General features: G+C 41.2%; 2 protein-coding genes across 2 annotated transcripts in view; both read left to right on the top strand.

Annotated features, from left to right (window-relative positions):
- Positions 1-12,322, top strand: part of LOC306985962 (translocating chain-associated membrane protein 1-like 1) — a 30,992-nt gene extending 18,670 nt beyond the window's left edge. Inside the window, 6 exon segments of the mRNA XM_079588791.1 lie at positions 269-353; positions 942-1,012; positions 2,004-2,108; positions 2,707-2,850; positions 5,606-5,763; positions 7,226-12,322. Of these exon segments, the coding sequence (XP_079444917.1) occupies positions 269-353; positions 942-1,012; positions 2,004-2,108; positions 2,707-2,850; positions 5,606-5,763; positions 7,226-7,299 (637 nt within the window). The 3' untranslated portion in view covers positions 7,300-12,322.
- Positions 12,323-12,963: 641 nt separating this feature from the next.
- Positions 12,964-24,133, top strand: arl6ip5b (ADP-ribosylation factor-like 6 interacting protein 5b). The gene is made up of 3 exons (XM_079588961.1): positions 12,964-13,217; positions 21,588-21,805; positions 22,873-24,133. The coding sequence occupies exons 1-3, from the start codon at positions 13,039-13,041 to the stop codon at positions 23,046-23,048; spliced, it is 573 nt and encodes a 190-aa protein (XP_079445087.1). The 5' UTR covers positions 12,964-13,038; the 3' UTR covers positions 23,049-24,133.
- Positions 24,134-25,751: the final 1,618 nt, after the last annotated feature.

The following is a 25,751-nucleotide window of genomic DNA, read 5'->3' on the forward strand; positions in this document are numbered from 1 at the left end:
TTACACAAAGGCGCGCAGTAACACAAGTGGCATTACGCATTCTTGATTTGTGTCGCGCATGCGCACCTGCGCACCAGTGATGTGCACCCCTGGGTATAAATGAAGACGACTGGACTAGAATACATTGAGCACATCATTGTCCAGTGTTGATTATTGCAGGATCTCAAATGCCTTGTAGTTTAACTGTCCAAAAAACACAGAGCAACTGTTCAGATCCCGTTGAGACGCGCGTCACATGTGCTGACCCACAATCCTCTCTGTCTTCTAGCTTCCAGGTGAAGTTCTTCTACATCTGTCAGATCGCCTACTGGCTCCACGCTCTCCCTGAACTGTACTTCCAGAAAGTGCGAAAGGTGAGGCTTGGGTCAGGGTGTAGTCCTGTACACTATGCACTGGGAAACTCTCCACAATAAGCTTTATTAGTTAGGAAAGGGTTAACGCGGTGACAGACCCGCTTATACCACGCTCACTTGCCAAATAACACATTTTTAAAACATTAGTTTATATTTTAATTAGTTTTACAATCGAAATCTAACGGTTTTATAACTCCTTTACATCACTTTTTAATGGACACCCTGCAGCCAATCAGAATCGAGTATTCCCCCAGACCTCGGTATAACATTAGTTAATGTATGAACTAACCATGAGCAGTACATGTATTACCGCATTAGTTGATCTTTGCTAATGCTAGTTAATAGAAATCCAGCTGTTCATTGTTTGCTCATGCTAGTTCACAGTGCATTAACTAATGCTAACAATACAAGCTTTTATTGTAATGATATATTAGTAAATGTTGAAATTAATATTAATAAATGCTGTAGAAGTATTGTTCATTCTTAGGTACTAAGGTAGTTAGCTAATAAACCTTATTGTACAGTGTTATGCAATATGGTTCTTGTAATATGCAATTAAATTAAAATTGGCTTTATTTTTGTGTTTAGGAGGATATTCCCCGTCAACTCTACTATATCTGCCTTTACATATTCCACATCACCGGTGCCTATGTCCTGAAGTGAGTGTGTTCTGCTGAGTCTGCGGTGATGAGGAGGACAGTGGCTGTTCACGAGCGGCCGCTGGAGATCTCCTTTAAACACTCGCTCTGCACTGTGACTGTGTGCAGTTATGCAGAGCAGGTCTTCTAGATCGGCTATAGCGGAGTCATTATCATCATAACTGTAGCTGAGTTTACATCCACTTCCAATCGAATTATCTGAAGTTCGGTAAAAAAAACTCATGCGGATAAAGCTGGTGAAAGTGTGTTTCCATCCAACGGCTTTAAAGCGGATACAAACCTGTGTGTAATGACGTATTGGTATATGGAATTGATTTGAGACATTTTAAGGTGCTTCTGTTCATTTTCGCACTGAATCGCACAACATTCAAGCCAACATTTGAAAACAAAGTTTTGCTAGACAAAATGCAATTCATTATTTATTCGGCAAATAACGTTTCCATCATAGTTTATCGCATAAGCCGTATATCGATCAATCCAATGAGATCCAATGAGACCGAACGTATTTCATGAGTCGATATTCATGAAATTCAATCGAATTTTACTGTTTCCATAAGGCATTTTTTATTCAACACTTCATTTAATTTGGTTAAAAAAATGTGTGGATGGAAACATGGCTTGTAATGGGGAGAATTATTACCTTTAGAAAGTCAGAAATGAGTCTGAACATCAAAACGGGACCCAGAAAAAGACCAACTCAGACTCTTGCACTGAGAAACACATACATTTTTTTATTAATTTATTAAGTTTATTAAGTTTTCTGTTTGATCATCATGTTTTCTGTCTGCACAGCACATGGTAGATGAGTGCAGCAATAGGGGTTCATTTCTAGTTTATAGACGTGTATTTTTGACTGGTTCAACATTGAATCTTACGTGTGTGTGTGTGTGTGTGTGTGTGTGTGTGTGCGTGTGCGTGTGCGTGCGTGTGCGTGTGTGCGTGTGTGTGCGTGCGTGTGTGTGTGTGTGTGTGTGTGTGTGTGGTCTCTCAGTCTCCACCGGTTAGGTCTGGTTCTCCTGGTGCCACATTACCTGGTGGAGATGCTGTTCCACGCCTCACGACTCTTCTACTTCAGCGATGAGAACAAGCAGAAAGGGTTCGTTCACTTCCTATCTTCAGCCCTCAAGTTATTGTGCTTATTTCCACATTTTTCCTGTCTTATAATCTTATAATCATTTTGTTATAACGTTATATAACGCCTACTTCTTTTCCCCACACACGCTTCCTCTGCAGAGACCTTCTTTGAACTGTTAAAGTCGCCCTGTAGTCGATCCCTGTATCCCTAAACCCATCTCTGATCACCAAAATTACATATTTTAAAAAAATCTTAAAATAGCTAGTATGTAACTCGACACCCTTGCCTCATTTAGTATGTGCGGCTCTATGAATATGCAAATGAGCCCTGCCTCCACTCACTCACTCACTCAGAGATCCACTGGTTGACGATCACACGTTGATCTGATTGGTCAAGGTAGTTTGTGACGTCAGAAACACCAGCGATTTCACACCGTGTGTTTGAGACTGTCTTTGGTTCACTGCAGTTTTAAGCAGAAAATACTCAGCAATGCTGTCGACTTATGAACTTACACATGGTGTGTCTTAAAGTGTATTAAAAACATCACATAGACACATAAACAACATTAAAAGCTGGATCTTCACTTTAATAAATGCCCTGTGCTGTGTTTCTCTCTTAGGTTCACACTGTGGGCTCTGCTGTTCGTCGTCACCCGCCTCCTGACACTCACGGTCTCGGTGTTGACGTTCGGATTCGGCCTGTCCCGCACAGATCATCAGGGATTCTCCTTAGCGGATGGAAACTTCAATGTGCTCACTGTCAGGTAGGCCGTCGCCCACATGTTTGCTTGCTCTGTGTAATTTACTTTTATTCATTTAGTAGATGGATCTAATATTCTAACTGAACAATGAAGTGACTGTAAGCCTGGATTAGGGATGGCGAAAACTAAAAAAATTATTGACCGACCACCGAGCCTCGTTAGCCGGTTAAAACCGGTTAACCGATTAGTTTAAAATATGGTACGCTATTTGAAATAACAGCCATCTCGAGCCGCGCCTGCAATTTCGCAACTCTCTCCGCCGCTCTGCCTCCGCTCACACACACACACACACACACACACACACACACACACACACACACACACACGGCGCCGCCCTTCCACTCACGTCACTTTTTAAAAATCCCCAACAGCGCGAATGATTCCCGCAAACGCGGCGCCGAGGAGCTTGTATGTAATCGGCGGACAAACGCCTCCTTAGTTTCTAAATGGTTTGGGTACAAGGTGATCGCGTTGAAAATAAAGGCGTTTATCTAGCGTTAGAAGCTCATTTGAAACATTGCCGCGGCTCATTTCAGAAAATGACAGCTCCGAACCGAAGAGACATCGGTCAAACGGTCATCGGTTAACATCCCTAGCCTGGATGCATGCTGGGTAATATCGTAATCAATCATTATGTATGCTGACTACGGATGCTCATTTCGGTTAATTTTCCCAACCAACAACCGCCGCTCGTTATCCGATTATTAAAGGCGTGGTTTACTGCTTTTTTTCTTTGCATGATTGTGTTTATGGGGTGCAATATAACATGTCTAAGTCTTTTTTTTTTTTTTTTAAGCCTTATTTTTCATAAATTTGACCTTTATTGTAAGCTGATTTATCCTCTGTCATTTGAACGACCGGTTGACTTCCTGATTCTATGAAACCACTCCCTCAGAAACAGGCATGGGCTCAGATTGGTTAGTTGGGCCGGTGTGTTGTAATTGGCTAAACTGCGCAGTGCACGTTGTCCGGAAACTTCACGCCCATCACCTTTACGGGTGAAACTTGCATGTGCTCCGGTCAAATGTAAATAATGGTGTCAATACGCCCGTATCAGTTTGAGCCAGAATCAGACCCAGAAAGCGGCAATGAAGAGAGTCAAGCAGAACCTCCCCAAACACGGCTCTTACAAAACGCTTCTGAATGGTAATTTTTTTTTTATTATTATTATTCTATTCTACTATTATTATATAATAATTTCGATACTGTTACTTGAAAATGCCACTGCTGCCACTTGTTAGCTTTTGAGATACGGTTTTCTCCTGATTAAACATGTAATATAACAGAATAAATGACTGAGTAACACCGCAGCTGAAGTTTGCTGTTGCGATTACATATAATTTTTTTTTCCTTTATACACGTTTGTCTTATAAATAGCATCGAACTAACTGGCTACTATAAACAAACCGCGTTGGCATTGGTTTACGTACTTGATCAAATCGAAAAATGACGTCATAAAGGATACATGGAAAATACATTTACAAAATTAGTACATAATTACAAATTCAGGTTAAAAATGTTTGTACGCGTTTGTCATAGACACACGAAATAGCATAACTAAGTAGCTAAAGCCAGCGCTGGCATTTGTTTACGTCCTTGATAAAACTAATACATTACGTCTGAAATTATACATGCAAACATTTAAAATGATTAAGTCTTACTTACAGGTTGTGGCCCAACAACTGCTGCCTCTGGGTTTAAAGTTGGAACTGCTTCATGTTTTAGTAACAGTTTCTTGTTTAATCCGGCATTGAATTCGTGGAGATTCTGGAAGCTGTCTTCCGTAAAATGCGCAGCACAGAGAGCTACGATTGTAATTTTCAGGAACATAATCAAACAGAAATTTTAAACATTGTTGACGAACTACAGCGTCCATAGGAAGCCCGAACACAGAAGACCTGACAGCCGAACACAGAAGACATGACAGCTGGGTGAAAATAACACACTTTAGACGGCATGGCTAGCTCTCCACTATAACTCTTCCTCTTCCACGAAGCTGCAGAAATATGGCCACGCCCCATTTTTTTCCATATTCCGGAGGGAGGGTTGATGTAAATGTATGGGTTAGTTACGTATAAAACCCGGGAAGTATCTCGTTGTAGTCCCATTCGATTCGTTTTTGTAGGCATTAAACTTCCTGATTTTTAAAAGACGCTATCTCTGCTTACGTTGAACTTTCAGCGCAGCAACTTTGCAGATACTGTTCATGCACCAACAGCAACATTACACACTATTTAAAATGAAAAAAGTGAAATCGCAATCAACCACCCCTTTAACCATCAACTGATAAGATTATAATATTGAATTGCCATTAAATAAAAATAAATGTAACGAGTGTCTGTGACCCGTTAAAAATACAAAAATAATTGATCACGGGTTTATTTTAACAAGCAAACAGCGGCAGAACAGATCAACAAAAGAACCTGGATCCACATGATCACGCAGCATTTCTGGCAGTGACAACAGAGAAAAACAGAATGAAATAATATATATAAAAAAACTAAAATAGGCCTACACTAAATGTATATGAGGGGTCATCATGCCTGAACAGCAGATAGAGCTGGAAGTCATTACTATAGCAGGTTTCAAAGTTGCCATCAGGGCTGAATGACTGGCCTCAGTGCAGGTGTGTATATTGAGAACAGGAGCGGGCCAAACACCGAACCCTGAGGCATTCAAGGGTTCCCTGATGTGATTGACGGTCCTCCTGGAGGATCTTACAGTGAGGGCAGAGCTCAAACTGACTGTCCTCTTTCAGGATGACCTGTCTGTCGGCCATCTGCCTGACCCAGGCCTGGATGATGTGGAAATTCATCAACTTCCAGCTAAAGAAGTGGAGAGAACAATCTCAAATCCAGGCCAGTAAGAAGAAAGCTGTCAGCCCGAAAAGCAGACCCAGCAAGAAGGACTCCAGAGGTGAGTCTTTCCTGAAAGACATTTTGCATGTAGATTATAATGATAAATTACAATCTTTCTATCTATATTTATTTTGTGCAAGATTATGGGATATTTACGCAACACTGTTTTTAACTTACACAAAAAAATGCATTTTATGACCGTTCATTTGCACAACATTGGCGTTTTGGGGACGTTTCAAAGTTCCCCTTTTGAAAACGATACCGTTATCATCTTCGTGTAAATGACAAAACTGCATATTTGTGTCAACTGTGACGTTTGACATGTTCAGTCTATAAGCGCGCGGTGCTTCTTTTCTAAGTGTCATCGCCATCTACTGGCCGGGCAGCAGAATACAGTCTTTTTCACGGATCCGTGAGAACGGGGATTATTTTGACAACATTGACGTCTGTACACAAATTTTTTTATAGGAACAAATGAACAAACTAAATAAAATCATAATATTATTGTAAAAAGTTTTAATTCTATATGAGGTGGGTCGCCTGTCTCTGTGTATTCCACCATGTTGAAGAATAAGCATCTGAACATCTAGATAAGTCACTTCAGATAAACGTTTGATGCCCAAGTTGTTACTTGTCAGTTTCTCACTGGTGATGCTGCTGGCGGGGATTCTTTTTAATGCCTTTTTTCCTATCAGATATTGAGTAGTCCTCATAAATCAGGTGTCAATCAAAGACATAAACACTCAAAGTTCATCCTGTGGAAACTGTTTTAAAAATTGGACAATGATTTACAATGGAAACGGTACTGTAAAACCTCCCCCTAATGGGCGGTCACGCTTACTGCACTATTTTAAAATCAAATACTTTTCTAATCTTGAGGAAACATATCATTGGGAAGAGTCAAGGTTCCGCCTCTGATTTGTGATGCAAGTCATATGTGACCCTGGACCACAAAACCAGTCATAAGGGTCAATTTGTTGAAATTTAGATTTATACTTGATCTGAAAGCTGAATAAATAAGCTTTCCATTGATGTGTGGTTTGTTAGGATAGGACAATATTTGGTCGAGATACAACTATTGAAAATCTGGAATCGAAACATTGAGAAAATCTCTTTTAAAGTTGTGTTCACGTTCAAGATTGTGCTGCATTCACTCACAAAAATACATGTTTTATATATTTACGGTAGCAAATTTACTAAATATCTTCATGGAACATGATCTTAATATCCTGATGATTTTTGGCATAAAAGAAAAATGGATCATTTTGACCCATACAATGTATAGTTGCTATTGCCACAGATATACCCGTGCGACTCCAGTTACAAAAAAAAATCAAAGTAATGTGAGTGTCACCTGGTGGCTGTTTTTGGTAAAGCTCCTTAACAAAATCTCATAGGCACACACATTTTTTGTTTCTTGGCTTTCATTTTTCATAGCAATCTTAGTCTAAAAAAATGCTGCAGATCCAGTCGTTGAAGCTCCTGTTGTCCTCCCTAACGCTGTTATCTGTTGTTGGCAGGGGGTTCAGTGAATGGAGTCACGAAACCAGACGACAAGACGTCACCAAGAGCAAGAAAATCTAAAGCCTCGTAAGAGGGACGAAATGTGACGCTCTGTTTCCACTCTGGACTTCAGGAAAGAAACGGATTGATAACTGCGAAGCGAACCACAAACTAAGGAACTAAGTTGTACGGCATGGTTCAGGTGTAATTTTTCATTTTCAAAAAGAACTATAGATTTATAATCATTCATTATATCCATTTGCTCGTGACTTCTGGTAAGAGTGGGAGGTTTTCTGAGTGGTTTGTGACGGACATGAAGAGATGCCTGATCCTCACTTTAACTCCAGTGTCTGCACAGTGGAAATATCTCCGTCTGGCTGAGACGGTAATCTGGCCCTGATCTTAATACAGTAAACCCCCACCCGACATCGTTTCTGTGCTTCTCATGAAACACACCGTGTGGATAGAAGCACGTGAGAAGAGTCCCAGTTGTTTACATTTAAATGATGATTTTATCCAAAGCGATTTCAAGGTACACGTTTTATATTCTTATCAGTTCTTGCTTTCCCTGGGCATCGAACCCATGACCTTGGCGTTGCAAGCGCCAGCGCTCTACTGTTTGTGGACCGTTGTTGAGGAGGTTGGATGACGGCTCCCCCTGCAGGCTTGGAGGATTTATTTCTTTTAGGGTTGATATGCCTTTTTTTTTTGTTGCTTTTTTTGTTTTTTGCCACAGGAAGGGTTCACATGCTAACCCAGGACTACTAAAGAGCCTAAGTTCGGCTTCTTGGTGCTTATCATTGCTACCATATATGGTTATCGATATAATTCATGCCTAATGATATCCCTCTTAGTTTCAGTGTTGATGCCACTGTAATCTGGGGCCGCATAAAGCCTGGCTCTCACTGCAGGAGTTTTAGGCCGATCTGTGCCCGATTTACCTCACACAATCTGAGAAGAAAGTCTTGATTTTGGCAAATGGTCAGTCCAATGTTTGGCCCGGATTATCTGGTAATGTGCGGTGTTTACAGATCAACCTCCCGATCAGGAGTGTGTTTCCCGTACAGCGCTGTAACTCGTGCTTCACTACCGTAGTGCGATGCATTGGTGAAGAAGTCAACTAGCGTATTTTCCGGAGTATAAGTCGCTCCGGAGTATAAGTCGCAGGACCAGCCAAACTATGAAAAAAAAGTGTGACTTATAGTCCGGAAAATACGGTAGCTAGTCGCGGCTGTTTCCCCAAACCGTACTGTTGGAAACTGGTCGTTCAACCACGTTGGTTTATGACGTCACGCAGGAGTGGAGTAATAACTACTTTAAATGAAACTGTTTGAGATCGAATTAACGCTGGATGTTTTGCTATAGATTACAGACATGGCATCTGAGGAATATTTCTATTTTTCCTCAGTTATTTTGCTTTATTTCCAGATTCAATCATAGACTCGTTCACACACTAGAGCACGTTCACACATGCGCACTCATCAGAAAATGACGCTTTAAAGGGGCTATGTGGAGTTTTCAGCGGCATCTAGCGGTGATGTTTCAGATCGCAACCAATACGTTTACAAGCGAGTGCTCGTGCGCGTGCTTTTTTTGATTTTTTTATCATTATGTGGAGTTTGTGTTGGAGTCTGTGTTGTGCTGGTCGTTTCTTAGTGTTAGCAGACTCACTCCATGTCATAAAGTTGTAGTGTCGTCGCTGTTGAGTGCAGTCAGTAGACGAGGCGAGAGGCTCGGGAGCGCATGCAGGTCTCAGTCACGTCACTGGATTTTGCGGCAAATCCGACCCGGAGACTTCACACAGAAATAGGAATACTTGCTTTCAGAGGTAATCGCAAAACCCGCCAAGTGGATCATTTTATTGTGAGATTGCAACCCCTTCACACACAGGTAATAAAAAATGGATTCATTTTAGTAGAAAAACTACACTTAGCCCCTTTACATCTCTTGACAAACTAAAAGACGTAAATGACATTAGTATGTATTATAAATTAAAGACACCGGCTGTACTGAATGACAGCTTGCTTATTATGCTCAAGATCAGGATTTACAGATGGAGAGTTTCCAGTCACACAACTGGGCGATGCTGTTTGCTAATGTTCGCTGGTTCGATGGCTTCGGGAAACACGACGCGTTGAACTGCTGATAACGGCAGAACTAACGGTGCTTTCGGGAAACACACTCCTGCTCGTGGACACATCGGGCCAAGCCGATTTCATCAAACGTGTTTGATATTTAGGATTTTAAATCGAGATGATTACGACTATGATTGCGTCAGTTCTTTCACAGTAGCCAATGAGAGAAGGGAACGAGCACCTTTGAGCCGTGACCGCGCGGTGCTTTGAACGGGAGCGGCGTGTGGACGTGACTGCTCTATAACGTGCATAACCTGTTGAGATAAACGTACGTTTACATCCGTGAGGAGCTAAATCTGGCATGATCATCTTAATAATATCATGTAGTGTGTGTGATGCGCTACAATTTTCAAATCTTGTAGTGTGTGTTTGAGATTTGAGATATAAATCTGAAGATTCTCCTCATGTGCTTATGTTCACAAGCGGCTAGGATCTATAAACTCCTGTAGTCTGAGCCTGACTAAGAGATGTTTTTAAACATGCCGATAAGAAATCATAGATGTGACCGCTTTGTTCCTCGAGTGTGAGTAGAGCCGTGGCGTGAGCAGGAGAGGCGGGCGTTCAGGTGAAGTCCTGGAGTCGCTGTGAACATGGACTTCACGCGTTACAGCGCGAGCGTCTTCTGTCTTCTGATTGGGTATCGTTTCGCTTCACGTGATAAGTTCTGTCAGCTAACAAACAACATGTTGAAGGCAGAATTGCGAGATATAAACGTACAATTCTGAGGAAAAAGTAATTTTCCTTTTTAACTCGCAATTGTGAGTTTATATTTCGCACTTCTGACACTATATCACGCAATTGTGAGAAATAAAGTCAGATTTATCTTTCAGATTTATCTTTATTCTGTGTCGGAAACAAGCTTCCATACTTCACACACCACAGGAAGATCTGATTAGATAATCTGTAGAACCGTCAGGATGATCGGGACTTTACCCAGGGTTGTCGGAAGAGGAGGAATCGGTCTTCTCAATGTGTGGCTGGCTTAAAGACTTTAATATGGCTGTGTAAGTGTGGACTTTATCTTTAACGCACTGAAAGCCAGTCTTGTGGGAAAGGTTTCAAATTATTACAAAATTGTAAGAGGTTTTGGGTGCAAATGAAGTGTTACACCGAACCGCATGAAGCCGAGAAGATCTGTGCTTATATGAGGAGACCCTTTCCCAACACTGTGGCCTTTCCCCTTCTCTGTGTGTGTGTGTGTGTGTGTGTGTGTGTGTGTGTGTGTGTGTGTGTGTGTGTGTGTGTGTGTGTGTGTGTGTGTGTGTGTGTGTGTGTGTGTGTGTGTGTGTGTGTGTGTGTCAGCTGCGGTGTGAAGTCCATGCGATCCTCTAAGTGTCCTTAAGCTCAGGAGTTGCGGTCTCTCTCGGTTTAAGCACTGTTGAGTTCTCTTTGCGTCTTAGTTGTGTGTTTATCAGTGTGATGAGAGATTTTGATCATCTTTATCCCTGTGGAAATGCTGTGAACGTGTGCATGTTGCGATCTGTGGAAGAACTCCTCATTGAGAGCGTTTAATGCCTAATAGCAGAAATAAAACCATAGGCCTGGAATCAAAAGTGCTGTTCTGTTTAAACTACTTTCCTTCTTTCTTTCTTTTTTTTATAATCAAGCATGTTAGCAAGACACAAGCTGCCAGTTCACTTCATTTACTGTGTGAACCCTGAACACACATACACACACACACTCACACTGTGGTGTATATTAGTTGCCAAATTGATTATAAGGGACTTTCTCCAACTATATAGTCTGTCCACATAAGAAATCAAGCTTGGTTAGGCTTTAGTTCAGTGCAGACTCAGACCGTCTCTTGAGTAAAGGTCAGGTAGAAACGCTCAGTGACCTTGGTAACGCTCAGAGGTCGTTCTCAATTCAGGGTTTTAAACTGCGATCTGTAATTGTTAGTGATGTCTTTAAGTAACACACCCGTATGGATACGCCTCACACGTGTGTAAAGCTTTGTTTGTAATGCAAAGCTGATTCCTGAAATTCAAGTTGGTGCTGGTCTGACACATCTTGTGTTTGATACAATAATAAAATCTCCCATGATTACACAAACGGGTTTGGTTCATGTCCCAGACCTCAAACTAACACACACACACACACACACACACTCAAACTCTTGTTCGGCCTTGTGTGGGTCAGGATTTTTTAGTTGAAACTTTTAATTTATTTTTAGTTTACAAATCTTTTCTTTTTTTGCTGACTTTTTTTGCTTGGCAAACTAAAGACAAAAATAAAATTATTAAAGTCATTCACTACTGAATAATTGTCAGATTTGTAAACTATTTTTATAGCGTTGAAATGTTGAGAGATGAACATTTATTTAGAGCATATAAATATTTTACTGCTTTATGGGTTTATTATTTTTATACTGTGTGGGAGAAGCTTTCTACCATTTCAGTGGCACTGCAAAATGATAAATACTTCTAGTGACTATATAGATATTGTGAAAAGATTCATGCGTTACTGCCGCATTCCCTGATTTGTCACTGTTTTTAATTTGGGGAATAAAGTTATTACGAGTCTGTAATCTGTATGATAAGTCTTCATTTCTGTTTGAGTGATGGGCTTCTGGGGGATAAACACTGAAATGGACGTCATTGCTCATCACTACTGGAGAACTGTGCTGGTTTAGATGTGACTTAATTGTTTTAATTTTGTGTATATAAAGGTAAATGGACAAAAAATCTAATTCACAAAATAAGTGTTTACAATATTTGCAGTGATCCTTCATCTCCACCATAATTATTCTGATATCTGTCACATTAAAAGATGCACCAAAGCCTTCTGGAATATCAGATACACCGAAGCTAAATTATTTCCCACCATGCTTTACATTTACTTTTCTAATGCTTGCCTGTATGTTAAGATATATAGTTTTTTTTATATATATACATATAAAATGTTATTAATATATATGTATTTATGCAAGTCTGTGTGATGCTTTTTGTATGTTTGTTCTTTGATTAAACCTTTTGCTTAACCCTAGTTTTGATCATTTTTACCCCATGTATTTCTGTCAAGTGGTTATTACAAATACAGCTTTGAATCTCTAGATGACAACATGAAGTTTTGAAGAAGTCAGCAGAATATTACGGTGTATAAAGTGTAGGCCTACTGTTGTCTCGAAATAACATGCGAAACATTTTATCATTAATACTACACACAAATTGATTGATTGTCATTTTAATTAGTGAGGTAGGCTTTTTATCTAACACTTGAGCAGCATAAACCCTGAGCTTTAACTAACAACACACGTCCAGTAAAGGAGGAGTCAGTTTCTATTCAAATTATAGTGAAGTTTAACTCAGTCCTAATGTCATATTTTTAGATATCTTGATGCCATAATTTATTTTAACTCAACAAATGTGACGCACAGTTTCTAGACCGGATGTGACGCTTGAATTGGACGGCCAGCATTTTGTGATTGAGCATGAAGAAAAGTAACTAGTACCATGTGACATCCAAACTGCTGAACTGTGTAATATTTAATACATTAATTATGAATAATGACACTGACAAACGTTAACAGCTACTGAATTGGAATATTATTTTGATCCACTGTACTTGACCAATCACAGACATCCCTCGGGCCGCCCACTTGTGTTCCCCGGATCGACGCGTTCTCCCGCACGCGTGACGTCATCGCCCGGTCCCGTTGGCAGTGGCACCGAGCTGTCAGTGATCAGATCCTCATCATGGCAGGGATGGAGCTCGCGCCGCTGAGGCCGTGGGATGACTTTTGCCCTGGCCTGGACCGATTCTCCAAACCTGATGTCAAAGATTTAAGCAAATGGAACAACAGAGTCATCAGCAACCTGCTTTATTTCCAGACGAATTACTTTGCTGTCGCCATCGTCGTCATTCTGATCGTCGGGTTAGTAAAAATACCCTCAATATATTAATTATTTATATTTATTAGTGAATGCATCATGTAGCTTAATCTGTGTATGAATTACATAATTTCAGAAGTTTGCATAAATGGCGCAGCCAGCTCGGCTAGAGCAAGATATCCTCCATTAATGCACCATTATCGCATTCAGAACGTTAAATATAAGGTTTAAAATATTAAATCAGAAAAACACCGTAATGTTCTCAGCAAGACGTGTGAAATGTGTCTTGTTCGTGTGTGGAATGTGTGTGGCACGGACCCACCCTGGTGTGTGTGTGTGTGTGTGTGTGTGTGTAGTGCCCATGTCAACCTCGCGCAGGCCTTTTGTTTCCCAGCTTTGGGGAATCGGTGAGTCACTTTCTGTGTGGCTGAAAAAAGGATTAGAAAATGTTATAGACGAGAAACAGACTGGGTTTATTCAAGGAAGGCACATTAGTAGTAATATTAGATTGATACTAGATGGTAGACTACAGATGATATGGTTAAGAGTATAGTTTTATCTTATTTATTATTAGAACTCAACTTTTTTTAAGTTGGTATTTGGCTTGATTAGTTGGGGACATTTAATATTCAACAATATTATAGATCTGCCTGCATTGACGTTATTATATGAGAACTGAACTGAGCTGGACGATGGCATCACTGTTTTCTCCAGAGTGGCTATATATAAATGAACTAAATTAATAACTTTTTTACAACAAAAATGAACCATCACTGAACTTACTTAAAGGATAATTCCGGTATTTAACACCTTGAGTCTATATTGTAGTTTGTTTTGGATGAACAAGAGTGGTGGACAACATTTTTTTGACAATGGTTCCTCTCTCGAGTTTTTGACTATAAAAGAATTGGCCATGGACCCATTTAACATTGGAGTCAATGGGCATGTCCGAAAATGTCATTAAAACAGCCAATAATGTTCGTTTACAAAACTGTTAAATTCACCGAGTGATTAGTGGTGTTAGTTGATGTTCCAGAAACAAAAAGTGTTGCGAAATACAGTTTATGTTGTGTTTTATTCGTCATTTTGTAAAATCCCATTGAATTCTGTTGAAGGACTGAGTGCTCGTTAATATAAATGCGCTACCGGAAACGGAAAGGGGGCTGTTTACATTTGGTCGATGTAGTCTTTTTGCTCGCTTCCGTTTCTCATAAGGCTAGCGAGCAGAGCAACTGTGCTCCGGGAGAGTAAGCCAAATAAACAAACAAAACCTTGAAAATATTGAAAGACGTGACCACTGACCAGTGCAATATGAAGTTGAACTCGACTGTGACCGTGAGTGTCCCGCGAGACATAAACATCAGTTATCGCCATCAAGTGGCCGGGAGTGTGCTAACGCTTCAGATTCAAATATTGAGCGGAAGTTACACGGTTGTGAAGTGTCTGAAAAAATAGTTCCACTATAGCAAAATAAACGGATTGGAATCATATATTGCGACGATATATTGTTTATAATCATCAACGAACACCACTAACCACTCGGTGAGTTTAACAGTTTTGTAAACGAACATTATTGGCTGTTTTAATGACATTTTCGGACATGCCCATTGACTCCAATGTTAAATGGGTCCATGGCCAATTCTATTATAGTCAAAAACTCGAGAGAGGAACCATTGTCAAAAAAATGTTGTCCACCACTCTCTTGTTCATCCAAAACAAACTACAATATAGACTCAAGGTGTTAAATACCGGAATTATCCTTTAAGCTGGACTGTGGCGCCATTTTCTTCTGGAAACTAACTTTGTTGCATTATTTTCCTGTTATCTCTGTAAAGCTGCTTTGAAACAATCTGTATTGTCAAAAGTGCTGTATAAATAAAGGTGACTTGACTTAAAACAATAACATTTGAGGGGTTTTGCAGTTACTATCAAACTATCAAAACCCTATACAAAGGATGTACCCGTTTAGCAAGATTCTGGCAGATTTGAAATTGTTTATGTTTTTGTTAGCAACACACATAATTGCCCTTCACATAAAAAAAAGAAAATTTTCAAGGAATTATAGCATTAGGGAAAACATTTAAGTTGTGTCAGTTTGCAGGGACACTGCCTTGTTTTTCAAAGATAGGAATGAAATCATTGAAGCAGTGAAATGCATAAAAGATTTTTATTTTTTTTTAAATAAATCAGTTCTGTTTCCTCTTGAAGAATGTAGTTTAACTAGCTTCTGTAATATTCCAATTGCAAATCAAGTTATATCTGGGAGTTGTTATATGTAAAGATTAATTGTGCGTAATAATTAAAACTTCAATCCAATTATTAACAAAACTAGTAAGAGGTTTAATAGGCGAGGTGTTTGACAACACCCTGAGGGACTCCACATCCATCCAGTCAACCTGCACTGAGCTGGACAGTTGGGTGAAGTCAGTGGACCGGTCTGGATGGCCAGGGATGTTTAAAGCTTGGCTATACCAGCATGGCATTCTTCCCAGGATGCTGTGGCCATTACTCGTCTATGTAGTGCCTATCTCGACTGTGGAAACATTAGCGAGGAAGGTCAGCAGCCACCTCAGGAGATGGCTGGGGCTTCTGAAAAGTCTAAGGCCCCATCCACACTACTGCGATTTCGTTTAGAAACGGAGACCTGCACCTCCCGTCCAGACTACAACGGCAAAAACGAAGACCTAAAACGGAGAAGTTTAAAAACGCAGCCGACCCCGTTTTGCGTTTTTAATCTCCGGAGGGTGTTTTACTGAAGATGGTCAAAACGGAGGACTTTAGAAACGCTGACGCAGAGGCTCACGCTCGGCTCTATGATTGGGTGTCATCAGTCATGGCGTATCCTTCCCTGATTCGTCAGCCACCCATCACATGACCCGTCCCTGGGAAGAAAACATACAAAACCAGCCTGGACTACGTAACGTTAGTGACTGCAACATGGATAACGAATCACAAGCGTTACTGACGTTGATGTCTTTGCTAGCAGCTGTTGTGCAAGTAAATTCTGCATTTTATAATGCTATCACTGCCTACATGCGCCTATGTACACCGGCACACACGTGCCCAGTGTTGGTGAATGGTCACGTAATCCACGTTTTCAGTCGTTTTAATGTGGGCGGAGATAAATTCCAATACGCAGCTAAAACGCTGGTGTGGACGGAGATCGTATTTGTTTTAATTCTCTGTTTCTAAACTAAAACGCAGTAGTGTGGATGAGGTCTAAGTAGCACCGCACTCTACGGGCACCGCAACAAACTGCAACTGTCCTTGGAAGAGGAGATCAAGGTAACGAGAGCTAGAGACGTGTTGCTATACAGAGACTCTAGTGATCCAAAGGTGGCAACGGCTGGGATTGAAGTAACTGGTCGGAGGTGGACGGCTGAGGAGGCTGTTCGACAAGCAGAGGCAAGATTACACCAGAAAAGGCTGGTGGGGTGGTAACAAGAGGCAGGGCTGGACTGGCTTCCTATTCAACTCCCCACATTGAGGCCACCAAAGGGAAGGAAAAGCCCTGCCTAGTCCAGGAGGAGGTGAGGGCAGGGGTCGAGGAGGAGAGAACCTGCAGGACAGTTGGAATGAGGCAACAGGGTGCCTGGACACGATGGGGTAATGCGATTGAGAGGAAGGTGACATGGGCGGAGCTGTGGAAGGCAGAGCCACAGCGGATCAAGTTTCTCGTCCAGGCGGTATACCATGTGCTTCCCAGCCCATCAAACCTTCACATATGGGGCAAGGTGGAGTCACCAGCATGCCCACTGTGGTCCAAGCGTGGACCCCTTGCTGCTCAAGTGTACTGGGAGAGGGAAGGTACAGGTGGAGGCATGACCAGGTGCTGAAGGCCATCACTGAAGCCATTGCTACAGGAGTCGAGTAGGCCAAGCGCTCCCGCCCCTCCAAGCAAACCACCGCCTTCGTCAGAGCTGGAGAGCAGCCAAGACCAGCTGCAAAAACATCTGCAGGTATCCTGGCCACTGCGAGGGACTGGCAGCTGTTGGTGGACTTGGAACGGCAACTCAAGATCCCCAACCACATTGTGACCACCACCTTAAGACCAGATGTCGTTCTCTTGTCTGAGTCCACTAAACAAGTGGCTCTGTTGGAGCTTACAGGCCCTTTGGAAGAGGCCTTTGAGAGGAAGATCGCCAAGTACAAAGGGACTGGTCGTGAGTGTCGACAAGCCGGATGGAGAGCAAGGTGTCTCCCAATAGAGGTCGGATGCAGGGGCTTTGTAGCCCGATCCCTGTCCAGAGCCTTCAGTCTGTTAGGCATTGATGGAGTGAGGAGGAGAAGAGCCATCCGCAATACCACTGAAGCGGCAGAGAAAGCCTCAAGATGGCTAAGGCTCAAGAGAGGAGATCCATGGGGGCAGGGTAGCTAGATTTTCCAACTGGACAGAAGCTGGGGTCTGATCAGCCTCAGCTGGGTCGCATGGGTTGAAAGACCCGAAACACCCAATGATTCCAGGAACAGGACAGGACAGATGTGTCCGGTAGCGTCAGTAGATGCATTTGCACAGCATATGTTTAGAAAGAGATCTGTCAATTCAGAGGCGGTTACTTTTGCCAAAAGTGTTATCATTGGATATCTTGCTTAAAGTTACCACACAATTGGATAAAATGTTTTTTGATTTTATTTGTAAAAGCAAGAAATTCACTGAAGCCCAAAAGCAGTCGCGAATGATGCCGGTGTCGGACTGGGTTCTCCGTACCATAAGAAACGGCTGCCCGGTTCAGTTTGTGCGCAGACCACCCTCGGTCTCGTCAGAAGTGTCTAAGCAAAATGCTCCTCTGCTTCGGGCATAAATCCAGACGCTCCTGGCCAAACATCAGTGGAAGTGATGTCGCCAGACCAACGAGACTGTGGTCTAAACAGCCACTATTTCCTCATTCCCAAAAAAGGACGATGGCTTGCGTCCCATTTTGGATCTAAGATCTTAAACCTAGCTTTGGCGAAACGCTCGTTCATGATGATCACTGTAAAACAGATCCTCGACCAATATTCAACCCGGGGACTAGTTTATAGAGATGGATTAGAAAGACGTGTACTTTCACCTTTATAGCCCCTCATCACAGGCGTCTTCTGAGGTTTGCGTACGAGGGGGTCCCTTATCAGGTCAGAGCTCTACCATTTGGGAAATGGCTTTGGCTCCGGTCAATGTTTGATGTCATGCAGGTGTCTGCGGTTCCTAGTGTTTTCTTTGTTTTTCTCAGTGTTGTTTTGTTTCTGATTTATGTTACGATTGTTTATTTCCATCCCTTCATTTGGTTCATTCATCTCTGCCTGCCGTCTTTGATTCCCCTGTCTCGTGAAAGAGGGTGGTCAGACTGAAGGTGATCACAACAGATGCATCGCTGAGCGGCCCTGTGTGATGGCAGACCGGCTTTTGGGGTTTGGTCGGATGCCCAGAGTCAGTGGCATATAAACCGCATGGAAATGAAGGCTGTTCATTTAGCCCTGCAGGAATTTCTGCTGTTTGTGAGCGCATTCGAACGGACAACACAGCGGTGGTGGCGGCATTCATCAAACGGCAGGGAGGCGCTTTACAGGCTGGAGGAGCATTAAGGGGCGGAATTCGCGTCCAAAATTTTCACATGTTAAAAAAAATAATGCGACCTCATGTTTTGTTAATCATGTTTACACACTGCCTCCGAAACTTTCGTCCGTCATAAAAAAAGATTTTCTGCTTTTTGTGCAGCAAGCATTTTAAATGGTGTTTTGACAAGTCAGAGCCACCGAATAACGAATACGAAAGCGAATGCGAAAGTTTCAGGATCAGTGTGCAAGAACCTTTACTATTGAGGACAGACCAGACCATTGGATAAGGGCAGTTGATACACTGGACAGAGTGACCTGTCCAGAAAGGGTGCGGTATACGGGGAATAGAGGCTACACCCTCAGACGGGCGCCTGATGTGGACCTTGTTTGCCGAAGAGGAGGTCGACCTCTTCGCCACGGAGTAGGATACTCACTGCCCTCTCTTCTCTGTCAGACACCAAGACGGGGAGCAGCTGGCCCGCGAAACCGAGGTATGCTTTTCCTCTAGTAAATATATCAATGCTAGTGCTGCAGAAAATCAGGGAGGAAAGGGAGACCCTGTTACTGGTTACGCCGACATGGCCCAACCAGTCATGGTTTCCGGAGCTGATGGACCAGTGTGTGGCCCAATCCGCTGACAAAGGACCTCCTATCCCGGGCGTGGGGCAGCATCCACATCCCAGGCCGGATGTGTGGCAGGTCAGCGTAGCATAAGTCCGCTAGGTGTTTCGCAGAGAGTGCTGAACACGATAGCGGAGGCAAGAGCGCCATCCACTTACGCTCTCAGATGGACAGATACACTCCAGTGATCCTGGCTTTTCTGCAGGACCGACCGGATGCGGGCAGTCCATACTCTACGTTACAGGTTCATGTGGCCGCTATTGCTACCTTTCACATCACTGTTGAGGGACGATGAGTGGGCAAATATGCTCTAATAATGAGTTTTCTGTGGGGTGCGGGACGATTACCCCCACTCTCGTTTTAATGCCAGTCTGGGACCTGTCTTTGGTGCTTAGAGAGATGAACAGCCATCCTTTTGAATCGCTTCATGCGAGCGAGTTGAAAGTGCTCTCATTTAAGACAGCACCACTACACGCGCCAGCATGTGGGAAGCGAGTAGGGGATATGCTAGCTCTCTTTGTTAATGGTGCTTGTATGCAGTTTGGGGCGAATGACTGGCTGACACCTCGACAAGGTTATACACTCTTAACTCTGTTCCGACCGCAGGTTGTAACACTTCAACAGCTTTTTGTCTGGCATGGGAGCATTAAGAAAGGCTATCCGGTGTCAAAGCAGAGGCTTTCGCTCTGGATAGTGGAAGCCATCCGCTAAGCTCGTGTTTCTCAGGAGACTGAATGCCCTGTTGGTGTGTGCGCCCACTCCACTAGGAGTTTGGCTTCATCTTGGGCATGGGCAAGAGGAATGCCTATTCAGGACATTTGCTTAGCAGCTGGATGGTCTTCACGGAATACTTTCCATAAGTTTTATAATCTTGAAATTCCTTCTTTTGCACCGCATGTGCAACGAGAGTTTCAGATTTAGCGCAAATATTCAACTCATGAGTCTTCATGATATATTAAATTCAGAGTATTGCGCAGAATCTGCTCATATCTGGCTTACTTGAACACGCCCGTCACTACAATAGCATATACATTCTGCTTGCCTAAGCTGATCAGGGTATTTAATATGTTCCCCATTGCATCAACTTCAACGCACGTCTCGGTCCATACTCTCTGGGAACCATGGTTACTCGAGGACCCGAGACGTTTTCTTTTACTGATCATATTTCATACCTGTTGAATTGACATTTTTAAATTAATTTGATTGATAAACACTCTTACGAAAATGAACCATGATTTTATTATAGTAAAAAATTTGTAAACATGTTTTTTCACGGATTGATTACCATGTATAATACAGTTTTACTATTGTATTTACTATTTATTATTTAACAGCCACATGTATTACGGTACTTTGTGTTAAAACAGAGGGTTATTGTGCTGCAGTTTTGACATCTGTTGCTTTAAATACAACTTGTTCTTAAAGTGTTTCAAATTAGATCGTTCCTCTGTGTTGTTACTGGTATGGCTTGGGTGTAGCCTTCACTATTCTCAGAGAAATATAATGATTATTAAAACTTTATAGTTATCATCTTGTGAACAGCCCTTAACACAGTATCCTACTCTCACGGAACAAAAATATGTGGGAATATACTGCAAAATATAATGGGATATATTACATAATACATTTCCATATATGAGAAACTAGTGCTTATATTTTTCAATAGACTGCAATATATGCATTGACCATGTAAGGCCATATATTAATATATATAAAATATTTATAAATAAAGACAAAAATAACATATTCACAAAGTTTTATCCTTTATTGCATACATATATTGCACAATCACATACATGTTCCCATATAAATGTAAATGTGTGTTCACGCATATACACACACATTTACGGTATGAGTTACAGCAGATTTAGTTCCCAGCATGCTTTGCTTTTGACTGTTAAAGAAGAGCAAATGTTCAAATTAAGCTGCAAAAAAAAGTCAATTCCACATGTATTAGTCAATATATTGTAATATATTAACACAATATATTATTCTGTATATTTCTAAATATATTGTTAAACAGTTTAATATATTGATCATTCATATAAAGAGAAATATATGTTCTGTTCATAAAGGTAACGAGTTGTCCACACCAAATGTGATTCCACAGTCAGTCTCTTGTTGTCAGTACTTCGGCCCAATGAGATTTCAGAATGGATGAGGCTAGAAAACAAGCAGCCGGCAAAATGTAGAATAAAAAGTAACACAATGTAACAATAGCAATAATATTGTTTAATTGGTGACGTGTGTATTCTCAGTTTCCTGAACCCGTTGGGCATGTTCCTCGGCGGGGCAGTCGTGGCTCTGGTGTTCACGGGCTCGGTGTGGGCGGGAGAGAATAAAGCCGTCATCAAGAACTTCAAGAGGAGAAACCCCGCCCTGTTCGTGGTGTGTGTGATGGGCATCAGCTACTTCCTGCTGTCCTTGTGTGGAGGCGTGATGGTGTTTCTCTTCGGCATCACGTTCCCAATGCTCTGTGAGTACTAGTATCAGATCTCCTGGATCTGCACTGCCTTATTAAAGGATTAGTTCACTTTTAAAAAAACTTTTGCTGATAATTTACTCACCCCGATGTCATCCAAGATGTCCATGTCTTTCTTTCTTCAGTCGAAAAGAAATGAAGGTTTTTGATGAACACATTTCTCCATATAATGGACGTCAATGGGCCCCAAACGGTTCAAGGTCCAAATGACAGAGTCAGCGCCGCTTCAACGGGCTTTAAACGACACCAGACGATGAATACGGGTCTTATCTAGCGAAACGTTCGGTCATTTCAAAAATAAATAAAAAAGTTTAAGTTTTATAAGCACAAGCGCTCGCCTTGCTCTGTTCTGTGATGCGCGTTCGTGACGTCTTAAATACGCAGTTACGCTGAAAAGGTCACGCTTCTATGAAGTAAAAAATGTCTGTCCTGACGAAAATTTTCTTTTAGGCTTTTTAATATTCCAACACCCAGGACACACACACGACATGGGCATTTTAAATGATAAACTGACACAAAGACATTTGAATATGTGTGTATGGTCCTCCTTCCGCACATCTGTAAACACTGACTCGTCAAGCGTGACCTTTACAGCGTAACTGCGTATCACGTGACGTCACGAACGCGCATCACAGAACAGAGCAAGGCGAGCGCTTGTGCTTATAAAACTTTAACTTTTTTATTTATTTTTGAAATGAGCGATCGTTTCGCTAGATAAGACCCGTATTCATCGTCTGGTGTCGTTTAAAGCCCGTTGAAGCGGCGCTGACACTGTCTTCTGGACCTTGAACCGTTTGGGGCCCATTGACGTCCATTATATGGAGAAATGTTTTCATCAAAAACCTTCATTTCTTTTCGACCGAAGAAAGAAAGACATGGACATCTTGGATGACATCGGGGTGAGTAAATTATCAGCAAAAGTTTTTTTTAAAGTGAACTAATCCTTTAAATACAGAGTAGTCGTCTTTCTGTGTTGGCTTTGTAATATAGCATGTAATATATTACCAGTTTGTGTTCATCCCGAGAGGTGTGGTTGCTCAGTCTTGTGTTCGCCCCTGCAGTGATCCTTATCCACGCTTCTCTGAGACTTCGCAGCATTAAGAACAAGTTGGAGAACAAGATCGAGGGTGTTGGCCTGAAGAAGACGCCCATGGGAGTCCTACTGGATCTGCTGGATCAGCAGGAGGAGAAGATCAACAAGATCCAGGACTTCCTGGAGAGCAAGCTGAAGGATTGAGCATGCCACACACCAGCGATGCTCAGTCTCCTCTTTAGTGTGTGTGGTCTCGCTTTGACAACCAAATGGAAATATCTTTTAAATACCAAAGTATGACAAAATTCCAAAACAATATGTGTGTCACGTCACATCAACAAAAAGAGTGATTTGAACTATTTAAAATTATGTTCTTGCTAAGAGTGTCTATCAAACTATAGTCTTAGCTAGATATCATAAACTCGCTTCCTTTGACATTCAGTCTGTTTTTCTTTTTATACCAAAGGAATCTGCATGAAAGTGTATGATTTGTAAAGCTTCAATAGGTTTATATAGACAAGTCACTGAAGGCACTTTGACATATTTATCATTATAGAAATATAGGTTTGGTTATACCCTATTGTGAGAGCGATCATCAATCATCCAGTGCACATTAATAATTCAAATGAAATGTTGTCCTGTGAGCTGTGATATCTGAAGGAGGAGTGTATTTATTGCTGAAAAATAAAGTTTTGCATGTTTTTTTTTATTTCTTTTTGGCTAATAACCTCAGCAGTGATCAAACATGTATGCTTCTGGTATCATGTGTACAGTGTTAGCTCACTGGTCTGAAGAGATGTGATGAACGGGAAAGTGTCTGCTTGATACGAGTCAGTGATAATGTAAACAACCGCTTTTGCAGATATCAGATCCGGTAGTCTTTTCTTTCACAGTAATGCATGGTTGAATTCAGACACAGTGTGTTTGGATTGGGATTTTTACTCATTAACATCCAGGTATTTCAAGAGCTTAAGACTTCTTCTCTCCTGCACAGTTTCTGCCGACGGCATCAAAGCCAGTGTGTCCCTGTTGTCCTTCACTTCCTATTGTGCAGTGAAACCTCTAGTTAGATCATATCTCTGATTTCAACGCTCATTTGATAATTGCAGATAATGCATGAACAAGCGATGGTCGCTTAGATAATATCTGGAGTTTGAATTGCTAAAACTTGTTTTTTTGTTTTGTTTCCTACATACGCATGCGATCTCAAGCTGCAGAGCAAGTCAAGATGTTCAGCCTAGTGCTAATTTTGAATAAAGGCTTATTTTTCACAGAGAAATATTCTTAGCATTTATTATGCTTAAAATGTGTGTGTGTGTGTGTGTGTGTGTGTGTGTGTGGGCAGGCCTATTACATGTTGATTTAGTAATCTTTCATCAGAATATAACTTGCTCCACCTCTGAAATTACTTGCCTTTTTCAACTCAAATATCTCTACATAAGGAATACTACTACAAAAAGGATGAGACCTTACATGCTTTACAACAGTGTTGGGGAAAGTTACTTTTAAAAGTAATGCATTACAATATTGTGTTACTCCCTTAAAAAGTAACTAATTGCATTACTTAGTTACTTTTTTAGAAAAGAAATGTGTTGCGTTACTATTGCGTTACTTTTGCCCACCTGGGCTGGGCTTGTTTTTTTATAACACAAAAGTTATATTTTGGGCAAATGTAAAGACCCTTTCACACCAAAAGTGAAATAATAATCCTCCGGCTGAAGGACATGTGTACAGTAGAGGAAAGCACACAAGCAAACCTTTCTATCTATCTATAGTCATTTCTGCTTATTAAACTGAATCATCGAAGGTCAGAAGCAAGTACATCGGTCAATAAAGTGAGATTAAATGCATACAAATGTATGTTTTATTGAACATATTTAGTTATTGGAGGTTTGCATATTCTGATTCTGCATTTCACTGATTTTATTCATTTTTTGAGGAATATTGAATATTTTTTTGTGCAAGTGAGATGAGTAAATGCTCACATTTAGTCTAGAACTACAATAAACATGTTCTCACACACACACACACACGCCTCTGCACTTTGATTTGTCTCAACATGAGGACAGGAGAGCTGTCAGTAACTTGCGTTACTTATTTGAAAAAGTAACTCAGATATTTTGTTGTAAATTTTAAAAGTAATGCGTTACTTTACTAGTTACTTGAAAAAGTAATCCGATTACGTGACTCAAGTTACTTGTAATGCATTTCCCCAACACTGGTTACAACACAGACAAACTGTAATCCACACTGTTACAAAGTACAAACTAACATTTACTTTATAATTGATGTAGTAACTGAGGAACCAAAACATACTATTTTAGCAGAACCTCATGTGTCGCACTACATCGTGTGTTGTTCATGAGAAGAAATATATTGTGTTGTGGGCTAATATTCTGAAGTCTCTTGTAATAAAGTAATGTCTGAGAACTGAGAAGAAGGGAAGAAGAGTAAATAGGACGGATGAAGCTCACTTGTCATCTGGTGTGTTTAATTGTTTTATAACTGCAGACAGACACATTGGCTAACACCTCTGTTTTCATGATAATCGAATGTAAAGAGCTTTATCTCTAAAAACTGATTAGCTTATAATATGGGACATCGAATATAAGTAAAAAGAAATCGCTAGTTAATACCATAACAAGGCTCAAAATATCCTCACACTAACATTAGGAGTTCAAATAAACTCCTGATGTACTTACAAACTTTCCAATGCCTTGTTTTATGAGTACAGAACCTATTTGTACGACTGTTTTGGGAATTATTAGTGCGGTAATTTACCAGTTACAGACTTGAGTCCATTAGTGCCTGGACTAAGCCATCCGGCTGATATCATAAGCTCTAACTTTAATAATGTCCGATCCAAGGGGAAATGTGTTCGGCTCGAAGGTCATGGAGCAAAGGACC

This window comes from Phoxinus phoxinus (genome assembly GCF_949152265.1).
Source record: "Phoxinus phoxinus genome assembly, chromosome: 18".
NCBI classification, from domain to species: Eukaryota; Metazoa; Chordata; class Actinopteri; order Cypriniformes; family Leuciscidae; genus Phoxinus; species Phoxinus phoxinus.

Coding starts and splice junctions, on each gene's coding strand:
- arl6ip5b (XM_079588961.1), top strand. CDS start 13,039: ATGGCAGGGATGGAGCTCGCGCCGCTGAGGCCGTGGGATGACTTTTGC. Junction 13,218..21,587: donor GTCGTCATTCTGATCGTCGG/GTTAGTAAAAAT, acceptor GTGTATTCTCAG/TTTCCTGAACCCGTTGGGCA. Junction 21,806..22,872: donor CATCACGTTCCCAATGCTCT/GTGAGTACTAGT, acceptor TCGCCCCTGCAG/TGATCCTTATCCACGCTTCT.